Consider the following 14,465-nt stretch of genomic DNA (forward strand, 5'->3'; position numbering starts at 1 on the left):
GCTGACGCATCACGACTGGATCTGGACGAGAAGTTGTGGTTTAAAAGTGGATATCTTTTATTTTTCATGTCAAAAATGACAATCGTTCAGCTAGACAAGACCCCCACGCCCCGCCCGGGATCGTCCACAGTCCTTCGAAACTCCGTTGAAAAAAACTGTTAAGTGTTGAGTTAAGTATTAAATGTTGGGTCCTGTTAAAGTCCATTAAAATGAGAAAAATCCTGCAGTGTTTTCCTCAAAAAACATAATTTCTTCTCGACTGAACAAAGAAAGACATCAACATTTTGGATGACATGGTGGTGGGTAGATTGTCTGGATTTTTCTTTTAAGAAAATGGAATATTCCTTTAAGCTGATAGTTGGTGCTGGTTTTAAAGTGATATTTCAGCCAAAAATGAAATTTCTGTCATCATTTACTCACTCTCGTGTTGTTACAAACCTGTAAACATTTTTTTGTTATGATGAACACAAATGAAGATATTTTGAGGAATTTTCGTAATCAAACGTGAGCCCCATTCAGTTCCATAGTATTCTTTTTATCCTACTATGAAAGTGAATGGGGCCCATAAACAGTTTGGTTACAAACATTCCTCAAAATATCTTCCTTCGTGTCCAGCAGAACAAAGAAATTAAGACAGGTTTGTAACTACATGAGAATGAGTAAATGATGACAGAATTTTCATTTTTGGGTGAACTATCCCTTTAAGAGAATAATTTGATTTGCAGTCTAAGAAGCAGATTAAACGCATCAAAGCTGTTTTGTTCATACATGAGATTGCTTTGCACAGGTGTAATTCAATGCTGATTTTTTCCTTTCTTTTTTAAAGCTGAAATATATTATGCGATATTATTGTGTGTGTGTCCATGACGTCGGTAAGTCGCTATCTCATAGCTCCGCCCACTAGAGAGTGACGTTTGGACCAGAATGTCGCCAGTTCACCTCAGTTCTAGACATGGCAGCGTTGAGACAGGAGCATCGGTATGGACTCTCCTGTGGAAAGATTAATAAAAGCGTTCCAAACAAAACCATCTTTCACGTCAAGCTAACCGACACTGCCATCCGGACGCTAGAAGCCTATCAGAATCTCAAGGTAACGCGCATTATTTCATTTCGTCAATGTTAATTTCTTTACAATGATCCACGGTGATCTCAATGGGACAGAAAGTTCTCACAACTTCAGTAGAGTTGTTTCTGTTACAACGTTAAATATACCGTTTAATATGTGTAAATTGTTGATTTATTTGGCCAAAGTGCGTCGCGTTTAGTGACAAAAGCTGTTTTAAAAGGGACAGATATGAAGAAAGAGGAGAAAATAAACCACATTCATTAGTCATTGCTGCGTTAAAGTTTACAGGTTATGTTAAACAAAACAAACACAATTTTACCGCATAATTTTTCCGTTATAGCAGTTAGAAATTACGTGACAGTTTTATTTATTTATCTATTTAGATAAGATTAAACGGAGTTTGAGGCTTACTGAAATCACACGAAATGCAAATAATGACAGTGTCGTAACAGTTAATGTTGAAAATAATTTGATTTATTCTTGATAGCATTTTAAATTGAAAATGGTAATGGTTTCTTTTACTTAACACTAGTCTCAGGGATCATACGGTCTGTGAGGGGCTCAGGGCTCAAACACGAGCTGATCAAGTAGCCTACTATATAGACGAGTAGCCTTAAACAGCTAACTGTTAGTCAGTTCTTTTATTTCGTTATTAAGAGTTTCATTGCCTCGTATTTATATGTAACCTTTTTATTTAACGTTAGTTGTACATGTATTGGTGAGGTATATTTAAAGCGATTTAAACCTAGTAACTTATCTCTTTGTATACATTCGTTTATAAGTTAATTGCATATGCGTAACGTTACTTTAATGCTGTACAGCGATTGCATGACAACCATAGTCGTTGCAACCTAAATATAATACGCTGTTTATCAGTTAGTTAAGATGATATTCAAGCTGAAAAATCTTTCTTAATGCGCCGTTAACTGTAAAGTCCTCGCAAGCCGTCGTTTCGCCAAATACCCGCCGTTGATCAATCAATACTGTACATTTCTCATTGTCACCGTCGGCACAGATTCCAGTAATGTCAATACTGCAGCGGTAAGGGTGGACGCCAGCTGGACGGGGCGTTTAGTCGGTGTAACCTCAACCCCAATGCTTCTTCTTGTTCATTGGACGATAAAGGTATATTTTTGTTGGCGTGCTCTTATCGTATTGTTTTTACTCCTTTAAACCCTTGGATGCCGTCCCGATTTTGTCTCTCATTGGCCAGTGAAGCGTGGTAGAGTGTCGTTTGACCCAATCAGGACACGGGAAGTCTTGCAACAGGAGCTTTACAATAAATGTTGTGACGTTAATCATGTATGACCTAGTAAAAAAGTACAAATAAATCTATTGGTCTGATAATCCTTTTTTGTTAATGTCATTTTTTTATATGTTTATGTTAGTAAAAGTTTATAAAGGCATATCTGTCTTATTTCTTAAGCAACCGAGGTTCAATTTGTATAGAAAACTAAGTTAAAGTAAAAAATAACCTTATAATATATATATTGAAATAGAACAAGTGTGAATGTTGTCCTTAAGGATATCTATAAACCAGTGTGCTCCAAAACATTGATAAAATTCACATTGAGACAATGCAAACATTAAAATTTACAGTATCTCATATCAACCAATATGTTTTAACAATTTTTATGATTTTTATCATTCATAACTTGTGCATTTTATAAATTGTGATGTAAACTCAACATTACTGGCAATTTTAATGAGACACTGACTCTATACGTCCAGTCAAACTTCCTGTTTCAGTGGAAATTGCGTCAACAAACTGAAACTGATGTGCATTTCATGACACTTCAGAGGGTCTTTAAGAACAATATTTAAGTTGCCAGATCTGGTCAAGTCAGGTCACTGGCTCCCACTGTACTGTGATATAAGCTTTCATTTTTAACAGAATAAAAAATGACAGCAAAGTTCATGTTAGCCACAGCACTGCTATCCAGCTTAGCCTCTGATCCGACCCCATGACAACAAACACATGACCAATAAGCTGCATTTTTTTAATAAGCAACTTGATCTTCGTTGTATGCATAGAGTGACATGACAGCCTCTCCCTTTAACATCCATAATAGATAAACATGCTTGTTGACCAAAGCTCCAGCTGTACCTTGAAGATAATATGTGCTATCTTTTGACCTTGCTTAATGGTTTCGTGTTATGCTAGGGAAAGCCTAATATTTTTCTCTACTGAATAAAGTCAACAATATGTACTAGTTTATGTTGGTGGACTTACAGTGTGCTGGAGGTGGTATTTGGAAAGACTTGTTTTGTGCTGGGCGAACACCTTGTGGTTGATAATGTCTTAAAAACCCCTGTATCTGATGCTTACCTTTAGCTCTAATGAAAAGAACTCTGCTTGGAAAAAGGAAGAGAAAACAAGATTATACATTTGGTTGGTTAAAAGCTTTTTTGAGTGATGAGGCATTTCCCATGATGTTTGTCTTGTCTCACCCCCACTTCACATGTACACATACTCAGCATCCTCTCATTCACACAACAACTCATTTGATTGGCTCATGTAAGGTCTTTCAAGTCAAGATTTATTAATCAGATGCATTCCAGTGCAGATTAGCAAAGCCCAGCCTTGATCTTTAGGCTTGCACAAACACAACCATGACGTTGCCGAGAGGCCAGTGACAGCCAGCCTTTCATTCTTTCAGAACCCCCCCCCCCCCATTCCCAGTCTGCATGAATTAATACAGGAGAGATCTGTGCCTCTGTCAATGGGGGCAGACCAGTAACGTGAGAATGTAATTACAGTAAAGGGAGGCTAATAGGTAGGCATGATATTTCACTGAAGTTACTATGTAAACACAGCTTGTGGAAATGCTGGCATGATGGGCAAACAGTTAAAGTTTCAAAAGACAATGGGATTATATTTACCAAGCTATGGTTTGCAATGGAGAATCTGATAGTCTGAGGAGTGCTAACCAGGGGGGAGATGATGCATTTCCAGAATCAGTTCCTTTTTGCAGTGTAACCCTTTATCTAATAATAGTGGATGCTAACCAACCTCTTTTTACCTCTTTCTTCTGTCCCCAGGGGTCCTTACCAAACCAGCCGGCAATTTGCTTCAAGGGGAACCAGGGGGTAAGATGAATGTGTTTTTTCTCACCCCTCCAGATGCCTAAAAAATGGAATGCTTTAATTAGACCTGATTGTGGAGTCGTGCAGTAAAAACTCATGGCACCTCTCAGCTGCTTGCATGCTCTCAATTTTTCATGAGCCTCCAATCGGAGAGGGAGCTGTAGCTCGCGGTGATACCACCCTCTTAGGGTCTGCTTAACCAGATTGGGAACATTTATATAATTATCGCTGCACGCATTTGTAGGCTCAATTATGTGTATCGTATTGCTGCTTTAAATTAGGACGGTGTCACCACTCGAATGCAATTTTTGGGTGTCGTAACATTTGCGAGCTTCACAAAGCCATTGGTTTTGCATATACAGGACAAGAATATTGTTATTTATGGCTTGCGAAATTGGCAGTGCGGTCCGCGGTCACACTGTACAGCCTAGGTGGATTTTCGGAAGGGGGTGCATTCCAGTGAAATGGCTGTAAAGAAAGATGCCTGTGTCTAACTGGATTAGCACATTCAGCCATAGCACCTCCCCACTGCTGCCTGCAAGCCTCACATATGTTAAACACACAATCGGGCTCGTCTAAAACAAACCCATCTAATCCAAAATCAGTAGCCGAATGCGCTACAAGGAACGCTAACGGGCTCTGTACACAAACGGTGGACTGTGCGACTAACTTGTGGTTGGAAGCTCCGGAGAAGCTACTCAACACCCTCAAGCTGCCTGCCAGGTTACTGGGTCAGACTGGTGACTGGGAAAGCTTTGTCGTGAGCTATGGGAGGAGGTGGGGTGACGGTAAACCCAAGGGAGCCTCTTGTGTCTCTATGCCTGTTGTCTCAGTGTAGACATGAAAGACCTGCGACAAGGAGGGGGATAACTGCGGCCGCCGTGTCTCCTAAATACGGCATAGCTCGACCCCCACTAATTTCACAATTATAATATGCAAAATACTGTCAAGTGATATCTGATCGAATGAAGGTTCGGTTAGTTTTGAAACTGAAGTAGTGTGGTTGTGTCAAGTGAGTGAAACCAAAATACATTCTAATAGTCAAATTATATTTAGTGATAATATCTTTAGCCCGCTACATATTCAAATTGGCTGCACTGAATTTTAAATGTTCATACGCCCCTCCCCAGATAATAGGCTGCCGGGCATTAATGAGGTATTTGAGCCTTGGGTCTATGTGCTTGTGTGTGTTTGTATGTGTGTCAGGGTGACAAATTAAGCTATTACTACTGGGGGTAGGGAGTGATGTTAAGTCCACAGCATAGAAACCATGTTATCAGTCATTTTGTTATCTAAAACCTTGGGAAGCGTTTACTTCTGTCAAGCTTGATGTAAAGTGGACTTTCTTGGTCCAGCATGGACAGATATCTCTATACAACACTTGTTCGTGCCATAAGAGATAGCCATTTCCATTTCTGACCGGGATCAGGCAAGTCATTTTCCTTCACATGCAGGTGGGCCCCCCATACCAGGGAATTCCCATAAACATTATACTGGCTAATCTCCAGACCTCTGAGGGGCAATCTGGAAAAGTCAGGAAGTTCACTGCTGAGAATTGTCAGCTAGCTTTCGTTTTGCACTACCTTGAAAATGCTTTAATAATGGCCACTTAAGAAATCATTTGGATGTAAAAACAAAACATCATTGGTTTATACAGATGGACAAGCTTTAATTAGCTCAATTGTCTCCAGCTGTGGAATGGGATGATGCAACTACCAAGAAATAGCGTAAGATGTTTAGTGTTGGTAAAATTCCTTTCATATTAGAAGCAATGATCTCCATTCCTAAAGCATTTAAGGAATCTGACCATGTTTGATGGCCTCGGAAGGGATAGTGATTCACAAAGCATGAGGTTTTCACATAATGCAGCTTTTTGGTAGACAATATTGGTTCAAATGTTCTCAACTGTTCTCAGGAAAAGTTACAGCACCTAGAATTTATTTTACTTTCAGCTTCGTAAGAATATCAAAATTTATTGTAATTGATAATTTGAAAGCATATCCATCATATGAGAATTCATTGTCTAAATTGCATTTTTAATAGGATTTTAGACCCCCCTCAAAATCAATGTCATGTCTTACACAGCTTAACGCACCTGTTTATGACTCTGAACAGAAGGTATATGAATTTTTCCCTAAAGGATTCTTTTGTGTGTGTGTGTACTGTCGCATTAACTTGCAGTGGGATGTGGGGTGTAAAGCATTCCTCTATTAGATGCTCTCATGGTGTGTGTGCGAGAGAGGTTTAGCTTCCCCCATCCATTTGTCCCTGCTGTCATCAGTGTGATTGTCTCAACCTGATCTCTTCTCTCTATGGGATTCACCAGGTCTTCGTCTTGCACCTGCATCGATTGTGTGTATATGACGGGATGTATTTGAGTATGTTAGTATTAATGTATGTCTGCATGTATGGCCAACATTTGTGATCAGGAGAATAGGAGTGTGTCTGTTAGTTACTCTGCTTGTCCGAGTCAGTGACTGTGTGTGTGTGCGTGCGCCTGGCCTTTTTTCTTCTGTTGAAAGCTAATTAGAATGACAATAAGAGGAATGAGCGCCGAACGCAGAGTCCCTGGCAGCAAAAGCTGTGTGGAGGGGGAGCCGTCCCACGTGTGAGAGAAAGGGCACGCGTCGCTTCTTTCATCCAGATGTGATGTGCTCGGTGATGTGCACACGGGGCCCCGAGTGACCGTCTTGTCTGGGGTCCAGTGTTTTGACTGGCAAATGCTTTTCACTACATTCCCAGGCCATCTCTGAAAAAGTCATTGAGTTAATTTATATTCTTTTTTTCCATAATAGTTTGATTTCAGCTTGGGTCTTGATGATAGTTTAAATCGAATTATCAGAACAATAGACTAACTCTTGCTAATGCGATTGACATGAATGCTGAAACCGTATGCTGAAGACCACATCTGTCTTGATTTGTGTGTCTCTTTTACCTCAGTGGAAAATGTATGAAAATCTACGAGTTTACCTGGAATAACTAAAAGTTTTGTAGAATATTCCCAGCCAGACGAATGAAAATGGGAATGAGATCACAAAGCTTCTTAATGTTTTTGTGACAGGAGAAAGACATTTATGAAAGCTATATAACCAGCATTAGCCAATGTAGCTTAGCAGTAATCCCATTTAGTGCTAGATGTTTATTTATTTTTGTGCATACCAAGATCCCGAAACGAGACGTTTTTGGTGTCTTGCATAAATATGAACTTCATAACTGTTATGCTCACAGCTTTTAAATGGAGCCAAGCTGAGCCAAGTACTTTAAGGGGAGATCAGACACTTCAGGCCTTTCATGCGGGGACACACACAGGGAACGCTCACAGTTTTGACACGCCTGGATCGACTTCAGAAAAAGTGCTGGCCACGTGTATATTGCGCCTAACAGGCCACAGCTCTCAACCATTGCCTGTCTAGCATCTTTCTTTGAACCCATTTGATGCTTAAAACCGTTTTTTTGTCATGTTGTTGGTTCAGTTGAGTTCATTCTCTGTTTGTTTAAAGCTTTGCATGCTGTTGCCACTGACATGGATGAGATCTGGCAGTCTTCGGTCACATGAGTAGAACCATTGATCCTGTGCCTGCAGCGGGGTGCATTGGCTTGGCCCAGCAGGATGCATTTCTCTTAATAGTTTATAGTAGTTTTTCATCACATGGGTTGTTTAAATCTTGTCTGAAGACCATTCATGTCCACGTCTCGCCGTCATGTGGCATTTAGAAAAGGAAACCTCTTCCTGGTTTGTTTTTGTTCGTGCAGCTTGTCTGTCATGACCATCCGGCAGTCTAGAAGTGTGGCCGCTCAGGAAGTGTGCAATGCTCTTACAAACAAGCGTTGGCTTGAAAACATTCACCGTTTCAGGAGCGACTTGTTCTTGTAACTTTTTTTTATTCTTTGTGGTAGTGCTAGAAAATAACTACTTAATTATTTAAACATTAACAACATTATTTGACCAGGTGACTTCGCCAGCACGTTTTTGCGCTTATGTGTTGCTTAATATATTTGTTAATTGTTCCTAAAAAGTTTGATTTTTTTATCTAGCAAGTGTGTAAAATAATAAAATCCATAAAAATACGACACACGCTAAGCGAAAAGATTGTCTTTATCATGTAACTGCTAACTCTATATATTCATTTTTCAAAATGTGCAGCGCTAACCAATCAGAACGAAGATAATTGTTTCACTATTGTAATCGCACAGGCCAGCGCGGATGTGGACGCCCCCATAGACCTGCCTCTACCTAACTGGCGCAGACTCGTCGTCACTATAGTAACTGATAGGCGAGTGGAGGATGGCTCCTAGCCGCTCTCTGAATGGGCTGCATATGAAAGCAGCATGTGGGGTGCTTTCCTCCCCCAACACACACACAAACACTTTAATAGTTATGGAGTCAGGTCGCCCAGCGCTTACTAAGCTTGACAGATTAGCCCTCAGGTGGTAGAGAAGAGAGAGAGAGACAGATTTTGCTTGGCATCCAAGGCAGTTCCTGAGGGGATGAACCAACCTCCACAACCCACTCCACCCTACCTCTTCTTCAGCTCCACAGTTTCTCATCACCATCTCCCCCTATCCTGCAAACCTCAAACCAACCCCCCATGCATCAACAGACGTCCTCATCCACCCCCCTCTGATTTCGCCCCATTTAAATGTAACGGACTTCAACTCGTTGCCACAACGCTGGCTCATTTAATGCAATAGACGGAGGCAAGCTCATGCGCCACATTCACGATACGTGACTCATGGCACAATCATCGATTATATGGTAAACGGTGTGCTTGAGGAACATGACAGGATTTCCCATTAGGTATCTGTGTTATGTTCTGTTGACAATGTTTGCAAAGGTCACAGCATCTTTTTGATACCACTTGTTAGCAATATCGCTTCAATCGTTTGCTCGGATACAGAGATGAAACTTTGTTTTACATCACCAACAAAAAGCTCTGGATCCAGATGTGAATGGAACTGATTTGATATTTGGCTAACCCTTTGTCAATGTGTGCTCTGTCCCGACTAGCAGCAATGAGCATACATGAATAAATCGGCAAAAGAGTGCATTTATGTGTGAACTTGTAAAGTTTGCATCAACACAATAAAAAACTTTAAATATCTTTAAATGTGCAGGACAAAATCCTTCAGCCTTAAGCCTTTGGTATAGTCTGTTTTCTATGCATATTCGAGCGTGCGTGCACAGTCGAATGCACAGCCTTGCAAAGCATAGTTCCTTTGACGCTGACATTTGACGCGTGATGTGCATTGTGACAATTTGCAATAACTCGCGTGACCGACATACTACATTCTTCTGTACGTGCATATGCGACATATGCATACAATGTACGCAGGATTTAAAATTCTTGTGCGCGTATAGTAGGTGTGCGCACTTCTGATGAGAAAAATTATGTCACTTAAAGCTATCAGCTTGTAGTAGCTCCTAAACTGTGTGTATTAAATTTTTTTCATTTTCTTTATTGTGTGCAGCACTTTGGGAAAGAAAGTTGCGTTTAAATGTGCTATATAAATAAATTAACAGATTAGCCCAAAGTTGTAGACCGTTCTTTAACATGCTTCGAAATGGACTTCTCACAGCTTGTAGTTCCCAGTTTCCATAATTCGTCCATTTTGCCCCTTATGTAGTGGATTATCTTAGACTTCAGCAGTAACAGCTTTATAATCCCAAGCCTCTTCTTGTGTACTCTCTCTCCTCCCCCATCTAGCTTTCTCTCTATGCCTCATCTGTCCCCCTTTTTTTGAGTGAGCGATTCTGTCCGTTTTGGATCAGGGGGTCATGTAGTCCTGTTTGTCGGTCCTGGGCATGGATGCCCAAACCCTACCCTTCCCCCACTGCCTTCAACAGGCCACACGCTTCTGCTGGTTATGAATAACGCTGGCTGAACTCCGTGCCATCGCATGTGGCGAGAACAAAAGACGAGCGCCTCGCAGGAGCCTCAGACGAGCACACGGCGCGTCGAGAACAATGGTGATGATGGCGATAAGGACTGATTGTAGAGTTGACCGAGGCCTTATGAGGATGCATAGTAGATATAAGTTGGCTGGGGTTGTGGATGTATGGAAGGAAGTGTATTCAACCCCTCTCGTGCTGTTTTTTTATTGATGTTGCATTTATTGTTACATGCTGGTAAATGACGGCAACAGTTTCTGAGAAGTCAAGCAGGTGATGTTAATCTTTTAAAGATGGTTACTAAAGAGTCGGAAGCTTCAATTATTAATCATAATATACATGAAATTAATAACTTTGTCAAAAAATGTTACCTTTATAGTATACTAAATACAAATGAGTAACTAGCCACAGTACCACATTGACAGGCAGTCCAAATCCGTTAAAATTTAAAGGGCTTTTGCATTTGAAATGTGAAAGTGCAAGCATGAGAGTATATAAACAATGTTATCATCTGTTGTTGTGGACCCTAATGTAATTATAGTTATCATTATAGTTGCTGTTATTGTTATCTTAATAGTTATCGTTACTTGGTGCAAATGTGTATGAAGACCTGCTAGAGTTATATATCTGAATTAGGGATACATAACGATTAATCGCGATTAATCTACAGCAAAATAAAACTTTTTGCTTACATCATATATGTGTGTGAACTGTATATAATAATTATGTATATATAAATATGCACGCATGCATGTATAATTTTAAGGAAAAAAATATATTTATATATTATGTATTCATATTTATATATAATATAAATTATACATAAATATACAAATGTATATATACACATGTTAACATTTCTTAAATATACTATACATGCATGTGTGTGCATTTATTTATACAAAGTTATTATAAACAGTTCACACACACATATATGATGTAAACAAAAACTTTTATTCTGCTATAGATTAATCGCGATTAATCGTTATGCATCCCTTATGTAAATGAAAGTTTAAATCCTGTCAAGAGATAAGGAGTTAGCCAGTATGTCCGCTGGCATTGGTAATTGTTTACTGGGTGTGTGTTGGCTTCAGTGCCCTTGCTAGAAATAATAATGGCAAGAGTAAGGACAAGATGTTCTGTCTTTTTTCTTACACTGACCTGACATGGCTTAAGACAGAGAAAAACCTCCACACCTGAATCAACATGCCAGCTTCTCTTCTTTCCAAACAGATGTGTGCCTCATAGAAACAAAACACGTTTCAAATCATAAAATATTGTGAGCTGAGAATGTCTTGAGTACATTAAAGATGGGCTGCGGTGCATTGTACCACCTCGTAAAAACGTAAACATTTTAATGCCCTTTGAAACAGGGAGGGTTGATTTTCCAGGATTTTTACAGAGAACTGCCTCGGTTCCATCAGTAATAGTCACGGCCCCCGCTAAGATTTCTGTTCCAGCCCAGTTCACACCTTACAACAGACTGAAAGTATTTGACATCTCCAAACACACATGGCAGGGAGCGGCAGATGTGGCTTAAAATGGGACACTACTGAAGACATTTCTATTGTAATTTGCTCCCTTGTGGATTTCTTGGGAGTCTGTCAACATGTTAGATTGTCAGTCTGATGCTTGTCACACAGAGTGGATGTGAAACACACCTGTCTTGTGTGTTGCTGTTATTGACAGTGGAAAAAATGGAATGTACTCTACTTTACTGCTGTTCGGCAAAGTGACATTTACTGATCCATTGGTGATTTATTAAACTAGATAGAACAAGTTGCACAATATTTTGGCTGGATTCAGAAGTGTGCAGGCACATTTGTGTGTATGGATCCAACAAGTGCTGCAACGACACATCAACTTCATTGATAACGTCGACTACGGAAAAAACATTGAATGGTTAAATTGTTGATTAACTGGTAACATTTGCAGGCAATAATGCATATTTGCATAAATGTGGTTAGTTTTATGAACAGATGTTGACACTAAATGCGTAATTGGATGTAGATGCTTAAAGGAACACTTCACTTTTTTTTGAAAATATTCAAATTTTCCAACTCCCCTAGAGTTTAATTTTTGATTTTTACCGTTTTGGAATCTATTCAGCCGCTCTTCGGGTCTGGCTGTATTACTTTATCCATTGAATCTGATTAGACCATTTAGCATTGCGCTCAAAAATAACCAAAGAGTTTTGATATTTAAAACTTGACTCTTCTGTAGTTACATCCTGTACTAAGACCGACGGAAAATTAAAAGTTGGGATTTTCTAGGCAGATATGTCTAGGAACTATACTCTCATTCTGGTGTAATAATCAAGGACTTTGCTGCTGTAACACGGCTGCAGGAGGTGCAATGATATTACGCAGCAACCGAAAATAGTCCCCTCAGTAACTTTCAACAGCAGGGGACCATTTTCAGGCACTGTGTAATGTCACTGCGCCTCCTGCAGCCATGTTACGGCAGCAAAGTCCTTGATTATTACGCCAGAATGAGATTATAGTTCATAGACATATCTGCCTAGAAAATCTCATTTTTAATTTTCAGTCAGTCTAAGTGCATGATGTAGCTACAGAGGAGTCAAGTTTTAGATGGGAAAAATATCGAAGCTCTTTGGTTATTTTTGAGGACGATGCTAAATGGTCTAATCCGATTCAATGGATTGTGCTAATTTATGCTAAAAGTGATAGAGCCAGACCCGGAGAATGGCTAAATTGATTCCAAAACTGTAAAAATCAAATGTTTAACTCTAGGAGAGCTGGAAAATTAGTATATTTTCAAAAAAAGTGGAGTGTCCCTTTAAAAAACCCAATGATTGTATTTTCAAAATATGTCACATCCCACAATGTAGCCACTACTATTTTTTGGTCTCATAAGTGTTGGACAGTATTTATTTTGTTTTGCATGGCTCCTTTAAAGTACATAATGCCTTCATTATGTATTTTTGCACAGTGTTAGGCCGAACTGATGTGGCAATAATTGTGCATGATGCCCTAAACTGTTGTTTGCGTTTTAATTTTGGTTCTTTATTTATAAATAAACAAATAAATACGGGGAAAATTCAACTTAGTTGAGGTATTTATTCTAAAAAAATGAATGAAAGTTTAATATACTGGTAATTGTTGTACCTTTTATTTTATTGACAAGTTAGCCAAAGGATTCATTGGCTAGTCAAAAAATTGATTAATAAATTAATTAATAAACAAAATTATAATCATTAGCTGCATCCCTACATCCAATAGTTATTTTGTTATTATACGTCATTTAATTTTTTTTTAATGCAAATGTTATGTACATTTATGTGCTTTTAATTTCACAGTTATTTCCATACACATGGTATCAGTACTATAGTTTTGTTATAAATGTTATCCCACATTTAAGCTTAATTATCCTAAGTACACACAGTCTGAGTGATAATGTTTCAATAACCCTTCAAGCGGCCTTCGTTTGCATTTTAGCCTTGTTTGATGAACTACCCTATGTACTGATCTCAAAGCTGATTAAGTCTCACCTGCCAATGCCAAGAGGTGGGCGTTGGCTCTCAGTGAAAGAATAAACATAGTAGTAGTGAAAAGGGAAGGCAGTACATTTTATTTTGCTTATTTTAGCAAAGCCAGTGGTGTTTATCCACATTCTCTGAACAACTTGCTCTTTTCAGTCTTGCTCTTTAGTTAAAATGACATTGGATATTATCATCTAGCTGAGATGAGGACACCAACAACTACAGAGTTTCCCACAGTGTGGAAAGTCTTTCCGCCTTAGTCTGGGCAATGAGGAGCCCTTGTTTAATGGCCCTTAAATCCCCCTTACCCATAAGACGTAAGTGCCCTAGTGTGAAGCTGCAGCCATGAAAACCGCATTCTCCCTGGAGATAGAAGCTGGGAACCAAGGGGGTAAATGCCATATGCTTATGAAGATTGAGAAGGAAACTGGGAATGGGAAAAGAAGGATGCCTCTAAAATGGAGCGACCTGTATGACATTGATTAGAATTAGAATTAGAATATGAAGTGTGCATGGTGGTTGGGCCAGGGGTCGACGAATGAATGTACCACGTGGAAAGGAAGGGGACTGGGGCAGGGGGAGAGCTTGTCTCCTGGAGGGTAGCGTTTGGGGGATGCTTTGGGAACTTAGAGGGGTTGAAGGGAGTCAAGACTGTAAATCCACATGGCTGTGCGTTTCTTGCCTCGGGGGGGCTATTAGCTTTTGTTCATCTGTGTGGTCAATCGAAACAAATAATTCTTGCAATGCATTGCTGTGACCTACTTCTGGGTCCTCCTTGAAATGACTTGTTGCTTGTTATTTGGGTGAAGACAGCTATCACGTTTGGCAGTGGCTTCTAGCAGCTGTATTTCCAAAACAAGCCACTGGCCGGCCGTCAGCCGTGATGCATTTCCTGGTTTGTTGTATTTGAGGAAAGGGCA

The 14,465-nt window shown here is 39.6% G+C and overlaps 1 protein-coding gene across 1 annotated transcript in view; it reads left to right on the forward strand.

Annotated features, from left to right (window-relative positions):
• The first annotated feature begins 919 nt into the window (after nucleotides 1-919).
• LOC129418912 (RNA polymerase II elongation factor ELL) overlaps nucleotides 920-14,465 on the forward strand; it is a 37,562-nt gene continuing 24,016 nt past the window's right edge. The window contains exons 1-2 of the mRNA XM_073853579.1: nucleotides 920-1,090; nucleotides 4,109-4,156. Coding sequence (XP_073709680.1) covers nucleotides 953-1,090; nucleotides 4,109-4,156 — 186 coding nt within the window. The 5' untranslated portion in view covers nucleotides 920-952. The remainder of the gene's footprint in view (nucleotides 1,091-4,108; nucleotides 4,157-14,465) is intronic.

The sequence above is a fragment of the Misgurnus anguillicaudatus genome, chromosome 15 (genome assembly GCF_027580225.2).
Source record: "Misgurnus anguillicaudatus chromosome 15, ASM2758022v2, whole genome shotgun sequence".
Classification (NCBI taxonomy): Eukaryota; Metazoa; Chordata; class Actinopteri; order Cypriniformes; family Cobitidae; genus Misgurnus; species Misgurnus anguillicaudatus.